At 33.5% G+C, this 23333-nt stretch overlaps 3 protein-coding genes across 4 annotated transcripts; all 3 read left to right on the top strand.

Moving 5' to 3' along the window:
• The first annotated feature begins 3920 nt into the window (after window positions 1–3920).
• On the top strand, window positions 3921–4913 carry LOC125676850 (uncharacterized). Its single transcript, XM_048914712.2, has one exon. The coding sequence runs from the start codon at window positions 3921–3923 to the stop codon at window positions 4908–4910; it is 990 nt and encodes a 329-aa protein (XP_048770669.1). The 3' UTR covers window positions 4911–4913.
• A 4575-nt stretch (window positions 4914–9488) lies between these two features.
• On the top strand, window positions 9489–15659 carry LOC125675748 (transmembrane protein 50B-like). 2 transcript variants are annotated; one of them, XM_048913537.2, is made up of 5 exons: window positions 9489–9828; window positions 11776–11888; window positions 12551–12717; window positions 13062–13119; window positions 13621–15659. In XM_048913537.2, the coding sequence occupies exons 1-5, from the start codon at window positions 9733–9735 to the stop codon at window positions 13664–13666; spliced, it is 480 nt and encodes a 159-aa protein (XP_048769494.1). In that variant the 5' UTR covers window positions 9489–9732; the 3' UTR covers window positions 13667–15659. The 2 variants fall into 2 exon arrangements, with proteins under 2 accessions (XP_048769494.1, XP_056016600.1); XM_056160625.1 differs by having other exon boundaries at window positions 9506–9828; window positions 13062–15659.
• A 2131-nt stretch (window positions 15660–17790) lies between these two features.
• On the top strand, window positions 17791–19170 carry LOC125675713 (oligodendrocyte transcription factor 2-like). Its single transcript, XM_048913494.2, has one exon. The coding sequence runs from the start codon at window positions 18357–18359 to the stop codon at window positions 19038–19040; it is 684 nt and encodes a 227-aa protein (XP_048769451.2). The 5' UTR covers window positions 17791–18356; the 3' UTR covers window positions 19041–19170.
• Window positions 19171–23333: the final 4163 nt, after the last annotated feature.

Genomic DNA, 23333 nt, shown 5'->3' with positions numbered 1-23333 from the left:
GTATAATGATAGGTAGGCCTGTGTCTTGTCTGATATCAGTATAATGATAAGTAGGCCTGTGTCTTGTCTGTTATCAGTATAATGATAGGTAGGCCTGTGTCTTGTCTGGTATCAGTATAATGATAGGTAGGCCTGTGTCTTGTCTGGTATCAGTATAATGATATGAAGGCCTGTGTCTTGTCTGGTATCAGTATAATGATAGGTAGGCCTGTGTCTTATCTGGTATCAGTATAATGATAGGTAGGCCTGTGTCTTGTCTGGTATCAGTATAATGATAGGTAGGCCTGTGTCTTGTCTGGTATCAGTATAATGATAGGTAGGCCTGTGTCTTGTCTGGTATCAGTATAATGATAGGAAGGCCTGTGTCTTGTCTGGTATCAGTATATTGATAGGTAGGCCTGTGTCTTGTCTGGTATCAGTATAATGATAGGTAGGCCTGTGTCTTGTCTGATATCAGTATAATGATAAGTAGGCCTGTGTCTTGTCTGTTATCAGTATAATGATAGGTAGGCCTGTGTCTTGTCTGGTATCAGTATAATGATAGGTAGGCCTGTGTCTTGTCTGGTATCAGTATAATGATAGGAAGGCCTGTGTCTTGTCTGGTATCAGTATAATGATAGGTAGGCCTGTGTCTTGTCTGGTATCAGTATAATGATAGGTAGGCCTGTGTCTTGGCTGGTATCAGTATATTGATAGGTAGGCCTGTGTCTTGTCTGGTATCAGTATAATGATAGGTAGGCCTGTGTCTTGTCTGATATCAGTATAATGATAAGTAGGCCTGTGTCTTGTCTGTTATCAGTATAATGATAGGTAGGCCTGTGTCTTGTCTGGTATCAGTATAATGATAGGTAGGCCTGTGTCTTGTCTGGTATCAGTATAATGATAGGAAGGCCTGTGTCTTGTCTGGTATCAGTATAATGATAGGTAGGCCTGTGTCTTATCTGGTATCAGTATAATGATAGGTAGGCCTGTGTCTTGTCTGATATCAGTATAATGATAGGTAGGCCTGTGTCTTGTCTGGTATCAGTATAATGATAGGTAGGCCTGTGTCTTGTCTGGTATCAGTATAATGATAGGTAGGCCTGTGTCTTGTCTGGTATCAGTATAATGATAGGTAGGCCTGTGTCTTGTCTGGTATCAGTATAATGATAGGTAGGCCTGTGTCTTATCTGGTATCAGTATAATGATAGGTAGGCCTGTGTCTTGTCTGGTATCAGTATAATGATAGGTAGGCCTGTGTCTTGTCTGGTATCAGTATAATGATAGGTAGGCCTGTGTCTTGTCTGGTATCAGTATAATGATAGGTAGGCCTGTGTCTTGTCTGGTATCAGTATAATGATAGGTAGGCCTGTGTCTTGTCTGGTATCAGTATAATGATAGGTAGGCCTGTGTCTTGGCTTTGTCTTTAACATGTATGCATTGTCTAGGCTGTTTGTATTATGATAGTATACAAACAATGTAAGAAATGGGTATTTTGTAGAATTGATAAAACCGATTGTGCAGAAATTTCTTCCAAAATACTATAGGAATCAACACATGCATGTCTCATATTTTCATATATTTAAACTTCTATGTTAGATTTTATGGAGACACAAACAGCTTTGATATATACATGTATATGTACATGCATTTGTATCCGGTTTCTGTCGATTTCCCGGTGGGCCGCCTGTCCTTATCCTCAGAGCACCCTGTTTTGGACCCGGTGGTGTGTTTTCCGGTTTTGGTTTGACATGTTGTTGTTCGGGGTCAGATATTCAGTTATTATCGAGATACTGTCTTATAAATCTTAACGTATAACCCCATTAAACGTGATTAATTCACAAGCTGTTACAACAAAATTCATATTGACAGAAAAACAATTTACCGTACAAGGCAACGACACTTTAGAATAACCGGGATTAACAAAGCTATCGATGTAAGTAGTATATTATCCAGTATATCAATTATTGTAACTTCTTTTTTCTTTTCTTATTGGCCCATGTAATTAAGTGCATGTTTGGTTGAAATGATATAGCAAACTTGTGATTCGAACACGATCCGTTCACCGGGACCATGTCATACAGAATTTGTTTTGACAGCAATATTCAACAGTTCAAGTCCACTTCTTTAAGCTTGAGTTACTTTAGGTGCTAGTTAGAATTCTTGTGTATACATTCAAATTCAATTTTGCTTAATTTTTTTCTCTCATTTTATAGACTGTTTCGATAGACTACAACTCACTGTGCATCTTTATATCACACTACATAATATTAATGCTATCAACAATCACGATAAAAAAAAAACAAAAAAACCCAGCCATGTCTGCTAATGGCAATGCTTGTAATTCAATTCAACTGTCACGTGTTATCAGAACAACAAATGAGAAAAAGATGAGCATTTCATAATCAAGTAATGATTATACAATACTTCTGCATAATTGAATTTTTTAAAAGTAGTTTGCAGAACTGTAGCTCTCGGAGATCTGTCCCAATATTTTCTTATAGAGCTACAGTTCTGCAGCTAGATCCGTATGCAATCGGAACTCCTCGAATGTCTCGCGCACTCAACATAGATCTCGGATGTAATACGATGGCATCCATGAGCGAATTTGATGCATTGTCGTAATTGACAATGCATCAAATTCGCTCATGGATGCCATCGTATTACATCCGAGATCTATGTTGAGTGCGCGAGACATTCGAGGAGTTCCGATTGGATCCGTATGCGCAAATAACGGTTAAATTCCGAATATACGTTGATGCTGCAAATGTATGGAAATAGTGTTGGGTGACACATGCAGGCAATCCTTTATTTTAATTCAAAATTTTACAATTTTCAGAGAAAGGGGTTAAAAATATCCTACGACAATTTTCTTAGGTGTGCGTTATACTCATATTTCTGATTTCACGAATTGATAGTTTTCGGATACCCTTGGTGCACTAACACTAATGCACATGGTGCGTTGTGTCGTCACTGAGAAAGCTTATATTCGAAATGAAAGACGCATACATTTTCTTGCTTTTAAGATGAAGGTTGTATCCCGAACTACCAGTAAATGAAGGTTAGGAAACCACAGTGTATCGGACTAGTAAATGACTTTTAAAACATCGATTAATATACTAGATTAATATACTAGATTGATATACTAGATTAATATACTAGATTAATATACGAGATTAATATACTAGATTAATATACTAGATTGATATACTAGATTAATATACTAGATTAATATACGAGATTAATATACTAGATTAATATACTAGATTAATATACTAGATTAATATACGAGATTAATATACTAGATTAATATACTAGATTAATATACGAGATTAATATACTAGATTAATATACTAGATTGATATACTAGATTAATATACTAGATTAATATACTAGATTAATATACTAGATTGATATGCTAGATTGATATACTAGATTAATATACGAGATTAATATACGAGATTAATATACTAGATTAATATACGAGATTGATATACGAGATTGATATACGAGATTGATATACTAGATTGATATACTAGATTGATATACTAGATTGATATACTAGATTGACATACTAGATTAATATACTAGATTAATATACGAGATTAATATACGAGATTAATATACTAGATTGATATACTAGATTGATATACTAGATTGATATACGAGATTAATATACGAGATTAATATACGAGATTAATATACTATGTGCTGTGATTTATGCGTATGTATTTGTATCAGTAGTAACAGTTAATACAGAGTTACGTCATGACTAGTTAGCCGGGTGTCCTTAGGGCCTACAGGTAAATATACGTTAAGGCAACATCTTACACAACAGAAGCACAAGCAGAAAGTATGCATGTCCTAGACTCTTCCTAGTTTATCTAATCATTTCAGCGAAATTGAATTTCAGTAATAGTTTGTTCTTTCCAGATTTCGAAATGCCTTGGACTAAGCTGACATCATCAGTGAACAGAGCGGAACATACCTCGGACGATTTCTTTGGGCGACCGCTTCTTATTGCTTGGGCCGCGTTGTGTCTTGTGATTTCATTTTATATATACTATTCTGGCATCGTTATGGAGGCGTCCTATTCCAGAAAGTTTGCATGGAACTTCTCAGTGACCGTAGCTCTATTTCTGTATGTTTTCATAGGAAAACTAGCAAGTTATTTGTTTGGCACTACATCCAGGAACTCCACGGCGTTCATCTTCAAACAATTTGACTCCATTTCTCTAGGACTTGCCGCATTGGGGATGACTCTAACAAACTACCATTACGACCAGTCCGGGTATTTTAGTGAGATTTATTTACAAACGGCAGCAAAAATCCTGGCAGCGAAGTTAGTTATTGCGTTTTACTGCACTTCTGCTTTCAGTTCGATATTTCAATATACATCATGGTTAGAGATTACATGCGCAGTTACCCTGTATGTTCTCGCTAATGCACCTGTTGTCTACAAACTTTGTAATTATGTCTCATATGAAGAGTATTTTGTCAGTGCGATTCTTGTGTTTTTGTGCAGTTTAACTCTACTGGTATACATATCTAATATCTTTAACAAAAAATCTGGTTTTCGACAAGGATGCCCTCTTTGCGATGTGCTGTTATTTATGACCATGACAGCGCACGTGTATGCTACAGTTGATGACTTCTGTCTGAGATGGAAAAGTAAGTTGTTTGATTTCAATGTCGAAAACAAATTTGTGACTGTATGGGACACGTGTGCATTATCTTCTTGGGTAATTATGGCCATATTTTGGTTTACAGCATTTTCTCAAACCATATTTGCACCTAGGATAAAAGGTGTGCAATTCAATCCGAAAATGTCGTCGTTTTTCGGAATACTTTTATATCATCTGAAGAGATTTCTATGCAGCAATATATATGTACATATTCATTACGCTACAAATGAAATAATAAATGTATGAAAATCGAGTGTTTATATATTTTTTTGAATGTTTTTTTTTTTTTTTTTTTTTGGTGGATTCGATGTTTTAGCTGAAAAAAGTTTACGTTTGAAGAAGCATATCCCTGTGTTTTCAAAGCGTATGTAACTGAAAATGTAGTGATATCCCCTAAGTATTGGGTTCTATATACCCAGTACGTCAAACAGATTGAGGATTATTTACTTTCTAATAGCCCCCATCTCAACTTCTCCATCTTGTACAACACAAAAATAAAGAGTTATGATCTGTAAAGGATTTGTCCAGTTGTACAAATTAATGCAACTGCTACAAGATTTGGTCAGAAATTGGTTACAACTTTTATAGAATTTAAGATAGGTTAACTTTCGAATATAATGTATGAACATTAACCAGACAATTTTGTTTCAAGCAAAAATTTTCCGGATACTGATGAAGCATCCGGATAACTGACTCGCACATGTCAGATCTCTTAAAAAAAAAAAAAAAAAAAAAAAAAAGCGAATACGCTTCGTTCGTCTGTGTGTATATATTATAAAATGATCACATTATATCATTAATCATTTACTAGTACTTTATCAAATAGATTAAGTAAACCATGATCATGGTAATATCATTTCAAAATGTCCACGCATGATTTATTTCAAAGCACTTTTAAACATTGAAATATGTATATCCATGTACGTGTCCTTGTAGATTTTAGTACTACAAATAGATACATATAATACATAAATGTTCCGTAAGTTAGATATAATACAAAAATGTTCCGTAGGTTAGATATTATACAAAACTGTTCTGTAAGTTAGATATAAAGCAAAAATGTTCCTTAAGTTAGATATAATACAAAAAATGTTCCGTAAGTTAGATATAATACAAAAATGTTCTGTAAGTTAGATATAATACAAAAATGTTCTGTAAGTTAGATATAAAGAAAAAATGTTCCTTAAGTTAGATATAATACAAAAATGTTCCGTAAGTTAGATATAATACAAAAATGATCTGTAAGTTAGATATAATATAAAAATGTTTTGTAAGTTAGCTATAATACAAAAATGTTCTGTAAGTTAGATATAATACAAAAGTGTTCTGTAAGTTAGATATAATACAAAAATAATCTATAGGTTAGATATAATACAAAAATGTTTTGTAAGTTAGATATAATACAAAACTGTTCCGTAAGTTAGATATAATACAAAAATGTTCTGTAAGTTAGATATAATATAAAAATGTTTCGTAAGTTAGATATAATACAAAACTGTTCCGTAAGTTAGATATAATACAAAAATGTTCCGTATGTTAGATATAATACAAAATGTTCTGTAAGTTAGATATAAAGCAAAAATGTTCCTTAAGTTAGATATAATACAAAAAATGTTCCGTAAGTTAGATATAATACAAAAATGTTCTGTAAGTTAGATATAAAGCAAAAATGTTCCTTAAGTTAGATATAATACAAAAAATGTTCCTTAAGTTAGATATAATACAAAACTTTTCCGAAAGTTAGATATAATACAAAAATGTTCCGTAAGTTAGATATAATACAAAAATGTTCTGTAAGTTAGATATAATATAAAAATGTTTTGTAAGTTAGATATAAAGCAAAAATGTTCTGTAAGTTAGATATAATACAAAAATGTTCTGTAAGTTAGATATAGTACAAACGTGTTCTGTAAGTTAGATATAATACAAAAATAATCCGTAGGTTAGATATAATACAAAAATGTTCTGTAAGTTAGATATAAAATAAAAATGTTCCGAAAGTTAGATACTATATAAAAATGTTCTGTAAGTTACATGTACATTGTAGCTATAATACAAAAATGTTCCGTAAGTTAGATATAATACAAAAATGTTCTGTAAGTTAGACATAATACAAAAATGTTCTGTAACTTAGATATAATAAAAAAAATTCTGTAAGTTTGACATAATACAAAAATGTTCTGTAAGTTAGACATGATACAAAAATGTTCCGTAAGTTAGATATAATACAAAAGTGTTCCGTAAGTTAGACATAATACAAAAATGCATGTTTTGTAAGTTAGATATAATACAAAAATGTTCCGTAAGTTAGATGTATATAATGTCGAAATGCGCATCTGGTGCATCAAAATTGGTACCGTATAAGTTTTACATTATGACCTCTGGGTCGAAGCCTCTGCTGGTGGACTGTTAGTCCCCGAGGGTCTCTACAGCCCAGTAGCTAAGTACTTCGTTACTAGCTTGAAAATACGGATGTATATTTAATTGCTGTTATAAAATTTAGAAATTCATTTCAAAATTAAGGATTATCTCCTTCACGCATAGCTCTTATCCTTAGGCGAATTTGACTCCACTTTTTTTGGCACCCTGTTTTCCCCTATAATAGCTCTAAAACTTCATTGTTTCACCGAGCACATTTGAATGAAATTCTAAAGAACTTTTAGTAATCACAACACTGTACTGAAATCTACAGCATCAAGACGTGTTTACACTTTACTTTACCATTCCTCGCAATAAATCGAAGACTAGAATTTTTGACACCATAGTTGCTTCTTCTACAAAAATGAAAAACATCTATCTAGTGACCAGTCATTGAAAAACAACTTTGTTAAACACTACTCTGATTCTACGCACAGATACTCTGATTTTGATATTTTAAAAAAAAATGCTGGAGTTCCTCATTGAAAGTATCTTCGTAGTCTTTGGTAATCGGGTCTTCCAATAACATGTTGTTGTCATGGGCACGAACTGTGTTCCTTTGATTCTTATGAAGCAGAATTTATTCAAAATCTACATGAGAATAAATCTCTTGCTGTGGCCTTCAACTCGACATTTAGATATATCGACGACATGCATACGTTTTATTTATTAACAATAATAATTTTCATTCATATGTAGATTCGATATATCCCAGTGAACTCGACATAAAAGACACCAGAGTCTTCCACATCTGCTTCGTACTTAGATATTTCATTGAAGATAGATAATAACAGCAAACTAACATCTCAACTTTATGACAAACAGCACGACCAGCTTCTCCATCATCAACTTCCCATATTTATGTAACAATATTCCATTATCACCTACATATGGTGTTTACGTCTCTCGTCTGATTCGATACGCAAGACCTTGTTCTGCGTATGATCAGTTTTTAAATCGAGGCAGGCTACTGACAAACAAGTTTATGTTACAGGGTTTTCAATAGTCTCGTTAAAGTCCGCATTTCGCAAATTCTATTGTCGTTATAAAGATCTAGTTTGCCAATACAGCTTGTCATTGTGTCAAATGCTGTCTGACGTGTTTCATACCAATCTTAGACCTTTCTTTACACACTGATTTTGACCACGGATTACTACATTTACCTGATCAAGATATAGGGCTCAAGGCAGGTGTGACCGGTCGACAGGGGATGCTTATTCCTAGATAGGCACCTCATCCAACCTATGGTATATAATATAGATGATAATTATTATAGATTATGATCTAGATAATTACAAAAAGGATGTACATAGAATGACGATACAATGTTCTGATCAGCTCGCGCCGTTTGACCACAGGTTTTTTTTTATCCATTTTGTTTTCAGTCTATATATAATTTTATATCTATTCTATTGAAAACAAAATATAGTTTGACTAATGGATTTTTTATTGAACGGACATACTTACTCTAATTCAGAGAAGCATTTATTTCCTAACAGATGATTTTCCAAACGAGTGGACCTTTTGAAAGACTTTTAAATATACATGTACAACGCATTATAATGCCCACGATATCCTACTAGCATTATCTATACAGATGACGAGGAAACAAAACTTCAGTGTTGAGTTTGTAATTGAAAATAACAATGATGCGAATCAATGAATAAAGATACCCTTTCTTTTGAACCTCTTGTACAGATAAAAAAGTAATTCATCGACGTTTACAACGGAGGAATTTGCGGCCTCTGGTCCTCATTCTGACCATCTTTGTTTTGCTCACCGGACTTTGAGATCCTGTGAATGGCATGCGGAAAACAACAAGCATTCGTAAGACCAGAATGACGTTAATCAAACTGTATAATTATTTTGTCATTGTATCGGTAGTTTCTGAATTCTAATTAATGACCACTCAGTCAAACTTGAGAGAAGTATATATTCTTACAAAGAAAGTAATTAATTTAATCTGTTGAAGTTTAGAGAATGATAATATAGAAAACTACAAATTACTATTGGCTATATATGCAGGTAGGTAACTCAATCGGTTATAATGAGGAAATTAAATAACATTTTCGTAGAAGGAATTTGACAATATAGCCTTCTGAAATTATCTTGAAATTATCTGTGTTAATCATTTGTGTTTTATACATGCCGAATTGAAATAAAGTTTTCTTATCTTATCTTGCAGGTGTCTCGGGTTCGATTCCCGGTCCAGCCCAAAATCCCCTCCTTTTCTATACTACAACACTGTCTATGACAAATTATTGAACCACAGTTCAAACTAACATTGATTTTATTATTAGTAGTAGACTAGTAGTAGTATCATCATTATTATTTTTTTTATATCAATGCAATAAAATCCGGAAATATACGGTTTGTCAGTTTCGGGTCACATCCATTCGGAACTTCTTTACTTGTGATATAAAAGGCGAGGAGCTTCGAATGTTCCTGACCGGATATTGGCAGACATATTTGTTTTCATTTTCATCCACTATCGCAGAGCTGTCGTTGTTTGTTGCAGAAGATTTATGCAGTTAAAATACTTTAGACTAACATACTTTGATGCACGTATTAAATTGGAGTATTTCATGCATGACCAGATTTTCAGTGACTGATGTAAAATCATCGCGTGTCGATTCGTCATAATAGCAAGATGTCGGGCTTTTTGGACAACTGTCGATGTCAATGTGATTGTATAGAATTGGGAGATCGTAGGAATGCTGTTGTATCCGTTGTTTCAGGCATTCTGGTAAGTGTAACACTGTAAATTTATATTATGCCTTTATGGTTGAACATGCAGCCCAAACTGACTGTATATAGGTATAGTAACTGATTTATGATATTTTAATATTTGGCATCGATTGAGTAAATAGGATAACAGTCAGGATTAACCAAAATTCTCAAATTTTATCTGGAATCCCCACCCAAACATTATTTTAAAAATCATGTATAGTACACTGTTCAACGGCAAAAGTATCAGTTCACTTGGAACAGGTAAATATTAAAGCTGCAATAATGGAGCCCTCCCCAATTTTTTTTTTAGTCTGACGTTTTCGTTAGAGGGCTACAAGTCCATAGGATCTCTGTAATGGTGCAAAATATTTTTATGAATAACCTTTAATAAGCTCTGTGTATTTGTCTTTAATGTTCTTTACATTAAAAAGTAGGGGTGCAACGACACGCTTGTTTCACGGTATGATGCTTATCACGATACAGACCTGACGATACAGTACGTATCATGATTGATGCTTTTAAGATGCTATGAATAATAACAAATGAACAATTACACAGCTTTTGGTATCATTTAATTGCACTTTACTGTTGCAACTGCATGTTTTTCTTTAATAAAGATCAAACCATCAACATGATCTACCGTTTCTTTCATTTCACGGAATCCAAAATGCTCTGATACTGGAGATTTATGGGTTGGAGGGATAGAGATAATTCAGCGGCATGGTCAGCACTGTTTTCCATTATTGGAAGCCAATTTTACAACACAATTTTAAAGCCAAACTGGATGATTCAAATTAATCCAGACCGAGAATACCAAACTGCCATATAGTGTAAAGTATCATGAATCGAACCGTAGTATAATGTTACCGTGATATACCATCTCACAGTTAATCACTGCACCCTTACTAAAAAGAGTACCAACCTTCTGCTTAGAGATGTCTAATGTAGGTGTTTTTCATTAAATATCATGTACAACATGCAAAATTCTTCATCTGTTCTGCCATGCTTGTTATCGCGATATCTGCTGAAAAACCTAAAACATTGACAATCAGCACGAAAAATGTAGTTACTCAAGTCATTCCAACAAAGAAAGGAAAATCATACAGCACTTGGCAGAAAAATTTACACTGTGTTGTTCGTTTTTTAAACTTGATATCAAATTTAAACCTTTTCAATCAATGCCAGTGTAATTGCTTTCTCCTCCGTACTCGTACATTGGTGCAAGCACTTTATAAATATTGCATGTAGTTGTGGGTAACATTGAAAATTTTCACCCCGAAAAAACCATTGTCAACCGAGGCGTAGCCGAATAAAACAAATACCTGCATCTATATATGAAATATCGCTTGACGTTGATTGATCAAATGTCAAAGTCTTTCTGCTTTGTTGTTTTTATAACATTCAGTATAATAAAACAAATATTGCATGTAGTTGAGGGTAACATTGAAAATTTTCACCCCTCGATATTAAAATCAAAATCTCAAAAACCAAATTATTGTTCAGCCATTCTGATCTTAAAAAAAGTAAATTCCTAACAAGTTAACATGCATTCCCCATAGCAATGTTAAATAGCTGAAAATCTCTTCAAAGTCTTTAGTTGTTACATATTATTGAATTTAATTGTCCTTTTTAAAAGTAAGGATTAATTGTTACTGGACTAGTGTATATAGTCATAGTAAGAGAGGTATCAATTTAAGACTGGTAAGAAGTCCCAAATGGCTATTATATACACCTCCCTGATTTTGGTGAATTCTCCTTCATTTTTATGGAAACTTTCCCCATTGTAGAGGAAACTTTCCCCATTGTAGTTCTAAATAATTAAGTGTAACTGTACATACCCCAGGTATGTATTATAGGTGGACTAAATCAGACTTTATCTGAATTGTCTTGTAAATGATTAATATCCTTGAGCAAATAATTATTTTTTGACTTTGGTTTTGATTGCTCTATCTGTGTGTTTTAGTTCTTCACTGGATGGTGGATTGTTATAGACGCTGCAGCTAACTACCCGGACCAGAATGATTTTAACCACGCCTTCCACACCTGCGGTGTGTTTGGAACGTTGGCGTTTTTCTTGTAAGTGACTTTCCATGCCCTTTTTATAAAATTTGATGTAAAAAAAAAATTATGCTGACAAGAACAGGGATCTGGAGTGAGATTGTTTTCAGTCTACATCTTTGTTGGGACTTTAATCTTGGTCATAGCTTCTGAACTACATACATATGCCGAGATACATGTAGAGACTTCATACTTGATGAACTCAAAGGTCAAAATCATTGCTCTGTAAATGGGCAAAGGTCATCAATAAGGTCAAAGTTAATTTAAATTTTTTGGTGTTATTAAGTGTGGCCACAATAAGGGGCTTTATGTTTGTCTCCTTGAAAATTTTTACTAGCCTATTAGTCTACCTCAAGATAAAATGTTACCAGCTCAATACAGAATTTTGTACTAACCTGTCACACACAGCATGTGGCAGGTTTGTGAGTTTTCGTGAAGAATAGCAACAGAATATTTTTCTTCAAATTTCCAAATTAAATGAAAGTATCGCCAGAAGATATTTATTAATCATAGATACGATGTAGCAGTCTTACATGTTAAGGTTACAATGAAGCCATTTATCATGTTTATATTTCTGTACGTCCATGCATGTGAAGCATGATTAATGAATCTGATATTGGAAAACAAAATGTTTTCTGGATCCTGTATATATATATTGAATCAAATTATTGATTTTGTAGCATAAATTCTGTATCGAACGGTCAGATAAGAGGGGAGAGTTACACCGACGGGTGCCTTGGGCAGACTGCTGCGCGCGTGTGGCTCTTCATCGGCTTTCTCATGGGCTTCGGCTCCCTCATTGCAGCCTCATGGATCCTGTTTGGGTTCTACGTGGTGAATAACCCAGGTGGGTACAGAACTGTATTTGCTGGAATGCTTGCTTATACGCATGTGTCATTTTCAAACTTGCATTTTTGCATGACTAATGTCAAAAAAGTTTTTATCTACTTTAAAAAGTTAAACCTGAATCAACATACATTGTGCAGTAAAATGAGATTTTAACAAACCTGCAAATAGTGTAGTTGTATCAATGTAATTGACTAAATCCAAATACAATTTCTATATGCTTTTTTATGCAGGGGATTACATCATTATTTATGATACTCAATATGCCATAACTGTTACTGTATGTAAGTTGACTTACATGTAGATATTTTGTTTGTTTACATTGACTGTAGTGTATCATTACAGGAATACCAGACTGGCCTGGAGTGGCAGTGTTTTTACAGAATGCCCTCATTTTCTTCAGGTATAACAATAGCAGAGTTATGGGAGGTCTCTGTAAATCATACAGGGGTAAACTGACCCTTTGTTTTACAGGGTCCTGTACCCTTTTAATTGGGAATTTCACTTTGAAAGATATTAAACTTAAGAAAATAACAATGATACAAATGAAATGTTTAAGGTGATATATATACTCATTACTCACAGACATTATCATTATTTTACATATTTTTTTTTTATTCATTTCTATGAAATATACATGTTTTAGAGAGGAGATTGTTTGATTCACCAGAAACCCATAGACTAAGTGATCATGAATAAAAAGATTTGGCAATTACCAATTTGGGAATTTTTGTACTTAAATTTTGAAAAGTTTATGTAAATTTTCGTTTTAACTGTTCTAATGCATCTTGTTTTTTACTTTTATTCCATGAGAAACTAAAACAAAAGTTAATCAAAAATTTCTTTATTTTAAGTGATAAAATGTCACAGATATGGAATTTAACTGAGTTTTATTATTTTGCAGTTCTTTGATTTTCAAGTTCGGAAGAACAGAAGATTTGTGGGGCTGAAAAATAATCTATATACCAAAGTGTGTACCTGCATGGGGACTAGCAGTAACACCATACTATAGTGCAGAAAACCAGCCAGCCACCTCTGTAGAAGATATCGTAGTGAAAATGTTGATCATGTCGCATGATAGTTATGGTGCCAAAATATCTCTTATTTAACAGATGCTACTTTTTTGTGTTGGCTGCAAAGTAAATCAATTCTTGGGATAATTTTTTCTGTCTTTTGTACATGCAACTCTCCTCAGTACAACTGCAGGGGGTGCATTCCAGGAAACAATATACTTATATTCTGTAAAGCATGATTATATGCCTATCCTCCACTGATAAATATGTACCACAGTTACTATGCTTGATTGCAACTATTTTACTATGAATTATGTTTAGTGTTGTAAGTTTTATCCTAATCATCATCCCAATAACAATACATGGATAAATAGTTTCAGGGTCTAAATCACCTATTTTTCATCTTTTCAGTGTTTATATGATACATGTATATGAACAAAGACTTTGATTTATGACAATAAAATATTCTTAGTTGTTAGTATTGAAATGAAAGTACATGAATTAACAATTATTGTTATGTTATTATATGTAATGTGTGAACAAACACCTTCTCAAGGCTAAAGTTTGAGATATTATTGGCTTCACTTTTGTTACTTATGTATACGCGTATCAACACTTCGCCGCGAGTTACGTCCCTTTGCGGGGTCAGCCAAAGGTCAATCGGTGAAAAACCAAGTTTTCCTTCTTTACCTTACCAAATGTAAGATGTTATTACTTTGAATTTTAGTTAATTACCAAGTTTTCATACAAGTTAATGGGTTGCCCCAATCTGGGGCATATTGTAGTTAACTGCAATTGATGGAAAAATAACAGATGTCAAAGCTACAGATTCGAAAATTACAAAGCCCAACGTAGGGAAATACGATTTTTATCCGGAAGATGGCGGACAAGGGACGTAACTTTCGCGAAGTGTTGATACGTGTATAGATATAAGTAGGTAGGAAAAATATTTTTTACTTCAGTTAAAAAAACAAAAAGAAAGAGCAAATCACTTTTTACAAAGATATACCTTTCAGTGAAGACATTTTAGACTGTTTTGAATATAAACAAAATTTAGTCAATTGTACAAAAAGAAATGTGTTGGAAGTTTCCCTTTTCATTATAAAGAAAAGAATTCAATGAATATTTTGTTTAATTTGGACATTTTTTTTTTCAGATCAGTAAAATGGGGGAACACAATTCTAAAACCTGAAATATTAATGTTTAGTAAAATGTATGTCATGCATTCAGAATCTGAATCTCTTGGAGAACAAACTTGCATGACAAAGTATTGATATCTTTGATTATCAGTCACTTTCATACACTCCTGAATGTGCTACTAGTATAGTTCATCTGTTATCAGAATCAAATCATCAAAAAGGCAAAACTGCATAGTTTGGTAAAATTTTCAAGAGAGACTGTTTGACACTGTTTAAATATCTTGCTACACGACTACCATACATTTTTTAGGAGATTGTGTACGCAGTAGAAAATTACTAAGAATTATTATATGATTGGTTCATAGCTATGGTAGTTTGTCGAATATATTTAAATGCAAGGTAAAACCAACTAAAATGTAGGTGTTTTGAGTGTTGGTACTTGTACGATGAGAGATATCTGAAGAGTCAATGACTGTAGAGTGTAAAATAGCATTTCATTCAGTTATTTGAATGTAAACTTCAGCCTTTGTCAATGACATTTCTTTGAAATAGAGACACTGCGCTCTCTATATTTATACTTTTATGCTGACTTTTGTTGATGCTTATGTGTTACACTGGGTGGCATTGATTGATTTGTGAGATGTTTATCATGATTCCGATAAATTCGTGATAGATAAAGTATAAATTTGTCTTTTGTTAATATTTACAGAAAATGTACATGTGTATGTTATTTCTTAATATTATTGAGTTTCATTTTTACACTGTCAAATAAAATTTGGAGAAATCATAAAGAGTTTTTGTTTTCACGATGCTTAGAATCTCGCGTATCTTCGAACTCGGATAATTAGCCCGAGGCCATTACGAACAAAGTCGCCTCATTACCCCACAATTGATCAGAATTTCAGCATATTTAGAGAATTCTGTACACTTGTGGGGGAAATTCGTTTTCAAGGAGGGTCAAGGAACGCCCATAACTTGTAGTGGTCACTGACTGCCCTCAGGGTAGAGGCGCTGCCAGCCTAACAACGTGACCCATGTGGTCGGTCTGTTATGGAGTTTGGAGAATTAAGTACCACCAAACTTTGGACAATGGCGGTTATGTTATTTTAGGGGACACACGTGGGACTTGTAATTATCCCCACAATGGAACAGGTGGGAGGGTCCTGAGTGCCAGATTTAACACATTATAGAGCAAACAGACTCCTCAACATTTTGGTGAAATAGAATTTGTAACTGTGTTAACTAATTAGGGAAGGGGGTTGGAGAAAGCACAATTAAGTGCCAGTACTGAAAATGTTAACAAACCAATTCATTTCATTCTCTATAAACTACATGAAATGTACTTTACTTGATATTGATTGATTGATTATGGTTTTAGGCCGTTTTTTGTATTATTTGATATAAAGGGGTAAATAGTTTATCGATAGTCGCTCACTTCCTAGTATTGGAAACCAAATTTACACGTGCAGTTTGGTATACAGGTTATGCTATTGACGGTAGACCCATTATATGATGAAATCTTATACCATGTATTATTAAACATTTAAAATTTCCTCCTATATACTAAAAGTATGAAGATCCTACATCGTGTATTTTATTACAAGGATTACGTGCTTCGGTTTGGTATACACTTGAAGATAGTCAATTAATTAACTCCAACAACTGGCCAAAATTAGGGGGGGGGGGGGGTACCCTTTCCCAACAACACTTTGCCTATGTTATCCGTTATTTGGTAGGTGTAAAGTTCTGTGTATAGTTTCACGTTGTCAATCCTACACAATGTATTCAGAGCGAATTTTAATATTTCATCCACGAACGTCGTCAGTTTATCCAAAGCACTTATTTCTAAAGATGTCCACTTGATTTTCTTAAAGTCATATATATATAAATATGAAAAGAAAACACAGAATCCTCCGTAAATTAGCTTTAGCGCTTTCATTACATCTTCCGAAGCTTCTGAAGATGTAACGAAAGCGCTAAAGCTTTACGGAGGATTCTGTGTTTTCATATTTTTTAATATTATTATCCGATTACTGAGACTCTATTTCAATTTTGGATATACATATAATCAAAGCATAGATGGTCGAGCGGTCTATCGCGCTGGTTTACATGACGGTGCTAAGAGATTTGGTGGTTCCGCAGGTTGACCTCTCCCAACCTGGTAAATAGTGGCGGAGGTGGGTATTCACGTATGGTGCATCTATCTGCACTTCATATTATATTACATAGTTCTTTACTAAGGCCAGTTATGTTTATTTTAGAATTCATTGCAATCTCTGTTTTATAAAATATATCAAATGGCGTGTGTAAAATTTCCATTTCCAATGACCGTGAAGCATGTGTGATATTGAAAGCAAGTTGTTTTTTTTTTTTTTTTATACACACTTGTCTAGATGGTCAAGCGGCCTATGATTATATTACTATATATAGGATCTACCAAGCGCTAAATACAACGTATACAAATTTAAAATTATTACTGTAAAGCGCCACATCTGTTTAGAAAAACATTGAACACACGTGTATTTATGTACCATTTCTATACTAAAGTTGTAGCTGATAGTGGTATACAAAATATATAAGTCTGAGAAGTAGGCAGGTGTGTGCTCTATATATTTAAAGCAGTTATTCGGTTTAAATGAGGACTTTCAGAATTTTCATTAACTTTGTGACCTTCCTGTGAATTTAGAATATGTTATATGTTAAACTTGATACTAATTTTGAGATTGACATGGTATGATTTATTGAATGATGATCTACAGTCTTATCCATGCTCATTTCTCAAAATGACCATTGCCCTGCCTTCTGTAAATAGTTTATTAATAAAACTGTTAAGTGTCAAAGCTTTGCTTCTTCGGGATACGTCATTTATACTTTTGCATAGTACCGCAAAATTTATCAAGTTTTTCGAATTTGGAGCGTTTCTTTTGAATGTAAGAATCGCAGACAGACAAAAGCAATGAATTTAATCCTTTAAACAGTCTTCACTTCGCCGCTAATCTGAAAAGTCAACAAAATAACTGTTAACTCAAAGATCTTAATTATCGGTCAATTTTGTTACAACTCAGTTACGCATCACACTACTAGCAAAACGGTTTTGCAATTCGAAGAAGTAACTTTAAACTTTTTATGTCATCAGTAGCCGCGACGTTTGATCTACTTGACCATTTCGCGTTCACGGCCACTAAACGGTTTAACAGGAGAAGTGCGAATCCCCCGGACAATAGGGTTCTAAATTAGGCATATTGAAAAAGCTCCGTCACCGCCTTTTGTAGCGGGGCGTAATAAGTCGGTCCACTTGAACACATCAACCCAGTGCCGCATTTCCCTCAGAATAGCTCCGCCCATCCAGGAAAACCAAAAGTAGAAATAAAAAGAAACTTGACATCTATAAACAAACAAAAGGAGGATAAACCGACATATTGCTGAATGATCTTGGACATTTAACATCGTGAAAAAAGAAAAGAAAAAAGAAAACCAACAACTCAAAGATGTCTGATACAGAGGATTCCGAATGTTCAAAATTTGTTGACATAGTAAATGATGAAGAGGAAAGAGAAGAGGCGGATGACACTGAGAGATTGAAACCTGTTTCTAAACAGAGAAAACGAAAGACCAGCTACACACTGAGGGGACTCGAACCCGACGAAATAACGGAGCTAAGGTCCAAAATCAACAGCAGAGAGAGAAAGCGGATGCACGACCTTAATTTGGCCATGGATAGTTTACGGGAAGTGATGCCGTACGGCAAAGGACCGTCCGTCCGAAAGCTCTCTAAAATTGCTACATTAAGTCTTGCTAGGAATTACATCCAGACTTTGACGAAGTCCGTTGACGACATGAAGCGTCTACTTGATGAAATCTACCGTTCGTCTGCTTTGAACCAGCGCCATCCAGAAACAGTGATGTCTTCGCCTTATTTGCACGCTTCAGGGACTGCTCTCTTTGCCGCACCCACATACCCGGTTCCCGCACCCCCCGGATACACAACATTGGGACACAGTCTCAGACATCCCATGCCGTCCACTTTGTCCACGTGTTCGTCTTTGCACTGTTCCTGCCGAACTTCACTAACTTGCAATTTACGACCTTCCTCTTCCAGTTTACGACCATCAGCTTCCATGTTGCACGCGACATCTCAAAGACACGTGAATCAAACACCTACATGTATATAGACTTTTGATTGGATAATATAGGATGATGTTCAGATTGATATGTGATCATGTAACAGTGCTGTGTACAGGAATTACATTGCTTCAATACGTATCTAATACATGTAATGTTTAAACGAAGCACATGTTTAGGGGAGGGGTATCTTGTATTTTATAAAATTATGTATGTAAGTTACGATTTTACACTGCAATTGAATCAATAAATTGATGTTCTAAAGTTATCTACGAATAAAACAAGGTTTTTATTACGTAAAGTAGTACATGTATATCTAATTATTAGTTTTCTATTTCCAAAGGTCACTTTTATTTACTCATGCCTATGAAATGTAGTACTAATAGGGATAATTGAGGCCTTTTAGTTAATTAGTGCGTGTATAAAGAGACATAGATAGTTTTGGAATATACATGTACATAGCTACAGTATATGTACATGTATTTAACAATTTGCAGTCGGCGGTATACTCATTTACAGCGTTGGAATTTAGAGTCGACAGACTCAATTTTGGCTCTGTTGACATCTAGTCTTCAAATGCCGTTTTATATGTTTAAAAAATTAATTTAAAAAAAAAAGTTTGAAACCTTAAACTGAAATCTAAACTAAATACAAATTCTAGCTTCACTGATACACATTTTGTCAGAATATGTCATGTCGTAATTTTTGTATTTACAGCCACCCAGTAAATTCAAAAAATACAATGTAACATACATGCTTATGCAGCTGTATTAATGTTAAATGCTGTTCAGCATTGTTTACACTTCATAGTTTCCAGTTCATTTAAGCTTAGTGTTTTATAAGGTTTTTTTTTTTTTTATTATTATACAACTTGAATAAAATGTAACATAACAAAGCGACGGGTGTCCTCCTGACTCTGGACAAATGTTAGGAAATGACGGAGTGGTGCTATGCGCATCAAGTATTGTATAAGTCAATAAATTGCTTTTAAAAAATTACATGTATTAGTATACAGGCGGTCTTTGATGTAGTTGGTTTATACTTTTCGTACCGAATGTTTAGTTTACAGGGGCAAATTTATAATTATCCTTAGCACGTATTCACAAGATGAAAAAAAAAAATGCTATCGTAAGCAACTGTTGATTTGAACATATTTTATTGTATCTAGGAAATAAATTTCAGTTTTGAAACACTTCACGACATTTTTCATGAAGAGCATGCTGGCCGTGAAGCGTTGCAGTTCATACCCTCATGTATTTTCAAAATTTTATTTTCACATTCTACTTTCATTTCTGTCGGAATTTTCAGCCGTTAAAATAGACGAACTGGGTTTTTTTTATTAAGATTCATATGCGTATTGTTCACTGCAACACATTCATTGAAATGGCGATCATTTATACAATTTATAGATATATCAAAGGAAAAAACATTGTAGATGTAAAATATATGCAAAGGGATGAAAAACAATATCTAAAAATTTCAGAGTTCTTTCAGAGTATATCTTTGCAATTGTCAGTGAAATATGAGATATTTACTAATAATTATTGCATAATGTAAGTAACAAAGCATTAATACAGGTGATGCCTTATAAAATAAAAATATTCTGAGCAATTGCTCGTATAGAAATTATAATAAACTTATGAAAGAGATGTTGATAAACCTAGGAATTATCTAATTCTACCATCATTGATAAATCTGTGCACTGCTGGGAAAAAATTATTACCACAAAGTAAACTATTGTTCAGACATGTACATGGATATGCATGTAGATAAAACAGTGTAAAATATATGTGAACATTAGAATTCGCAATCCAATTGATAGCCAGCTTTAGTAAATGTTTCGTTTCATGAATGTACTCATTTTGTAAAATTGGGATAATTTTCAGGAACATTATCTTTGAAATTTTGTAGTGAAGTCATTATGTAGATAAAACTGAGTAACTGTGTGTGTTTTTGATAAAACTTATGAATTTCAATTGACAATTAATGCAATATTAGAAATTGTTTAAATACAAAAAAAGGTTAATCTGAATCATAAATCCACAAACATATTTACTTCCACTTAAATCTTTATTTAAGAAACGAATTCTATTATTGAAAATGTATTACCCCTGTTTACAACTTCAGCGCGTTTATGAGGATATTGCTATCATTAGAATTTGTAATGATATCAAAGACAAAACCATTGGAAAAGTAAATACATGTATTTTTGTTTATAATAGCAAGAAAACTTCGGTTAAAACATCAATGTGAAGGAAAAACATGTTGACATGGACCATGGTGTTTTAAATTGTATGAGAAGAGGTAGTCTTCTGTGTTATAGTAACGGACGACTCGATGTAATGGCAGGGGGTAATGACACACTTCCCGACATATAAACAGTATATTCAATAAAGCATACGGTTTTCCATTCTATCAAAATGAATTTATATCAACCGAAAAATTCCATTAAAAAAAAAAAATCTGTTACGATTTTTTTTTTTATCTATTTGAATATACCTCAAGCTAGGACAGATGAACATGTTAGAAGGATTGACTGATCATTTAGATAGGTGTATGGACATTCAGAACTGCTGTAAAACTACACAATATTACAAGACAGGTATTTTTATGTGGTAACTATTGCGAAAATGCTCTTCTATATATTTGAATCTTGTTGAGGTAATAGTTTCCCCTGGCGATTCAAAAAATATAGAAACTGCCGTCCATAGGCGCCGCCGACGAAAACAAAAACTCTAAGGACATTTTTGTAAAGACGAGCTTAGAGAAATATAAATGACAGAAATCTATAATTTAGAACTTTAAAAGAAAAAATCTTTGTTTTGTTATTCGAACAACGACAATTTATGAATGTTACATCATTTATGATGCCGCCATACTAGGGACACTTGTTTTCTATGAGTCTATACTCTTCCGCTTTTGTCAGCTTGGAAATCTTTACCCCTGAACAAAGTAGAATAAAAATATGCATAGAATGGTTTATGAAATAATAATGATAAAATTACATGAAGAAGAGGCATTGAGTCATGTGCAACTGTCGATTTTTAAAGATGATATAGCGTGATTTCTCTCAGTATTAGTATGGATGAAATCTTTTAGTGAATTATGCTTAAACGCTTCGTACGTCATTAGGATAAATTATAAAACTTTTTAAAATATATTTTTTCTCTTTTGAAACAGTCTTGCATCATTCAATCATCAATGATTTTAGTCATGCTGAAATATTTGATGCTATCAGAAACAAAAATATGTTTCATAGATCATAGAAGGTAAAAAAAAAAAAAAAAAAAAAAGAAAGAAAGAAAACCCCCCAAAACAACCAACAACCAGATTTCAAATTATCATTGTTGCAACATCATGTACATATATATTCATAACTCGCGCATTCTAGGAAAATTCTGGTATATTGTTGTCGTTATATCCGTCCATATGTCCATCTACTTTATATTTACAGAGGTTGGTCTCATTTTATACCTGAATGACATATCCTACACATTTATTTCTAATAATTATTTATTGCAATTTTTTATTTGTTTTTAAAACAAACATGTAGGATTTTATGTCGAAAGGTCAATATCTATATGCTTTTTATATCATTGTTTATTCCTTGAAACAACATGAATTTATTACAAATAAAAACATTTAATTTGTAAATAAACATGAATAATTCATGATATGATAAGATAATATACAAGTTCATTCTATGAACTATGCATGGTTATCTATAATTCATTTAATTATACGGGGAAATATCTAAAGTCTTCGTACTCAAAATTCAGTTTGATTTTTGTAATTTCAACCGCAGTCTATTCGATAAAGTGTGTATAGGGCCTCCGGGACACATGATTAGCGGCGAATTTCATCTCTAGCAACTTTTTAAAAATAAAGGCATGGAAGAAAACGATGAAGCATCGAAGGTCCAGGGATATTTAACCTCAGCTCTTAATAAGCGGCAATTAGAGTTGACGCAGATTTCCGAGCAATTGCACACAGCGGATAGGGGAGGCAAAACAAGAAAGGGGGCGTGACCGCTATGTTCCGTAATGACAGACTCTACGTGAAAGGACCGGTTACCTCCCGTTGGTAGGTACTTGAACCAGCACTGCCAATTATCGAAGAGGGGAGAGTTCCCCTTTGGTGGCTCAGAAAGGCAGAATAGCCGAAATTTGAAAACAGATTGAAATAACGAGGGAAAACTCCATGTCATCTGTTACACACAAAAAAAAAGAAAAAAGTCAAATGAAAATCCTATTTCTGTACCAGCAAGAATGTTTTTTAGTTCTTTTCTTGTAAAAGTTCTTTTCAAATTATTGATATTCAAATCATATCAGTTCACATTGAAG

This window comes from Ostrea edulis, chromosome 3 (assembly GCF_947568905.1).
Source record: "Ostrea edulis chromosome 3, xbOstEdul1.1, whole genome shotgun sequence".
NCBI lineage: Eukaryota > Metazoa > Mollusca > Bivalvia > Ostreida > Ostreidae > Ostrea > Ostrea edulis.
Note: the sequence above shows the minus strand (reverse complement) of the source record. Positions and strands in the feature narration are given on the sequence as shown.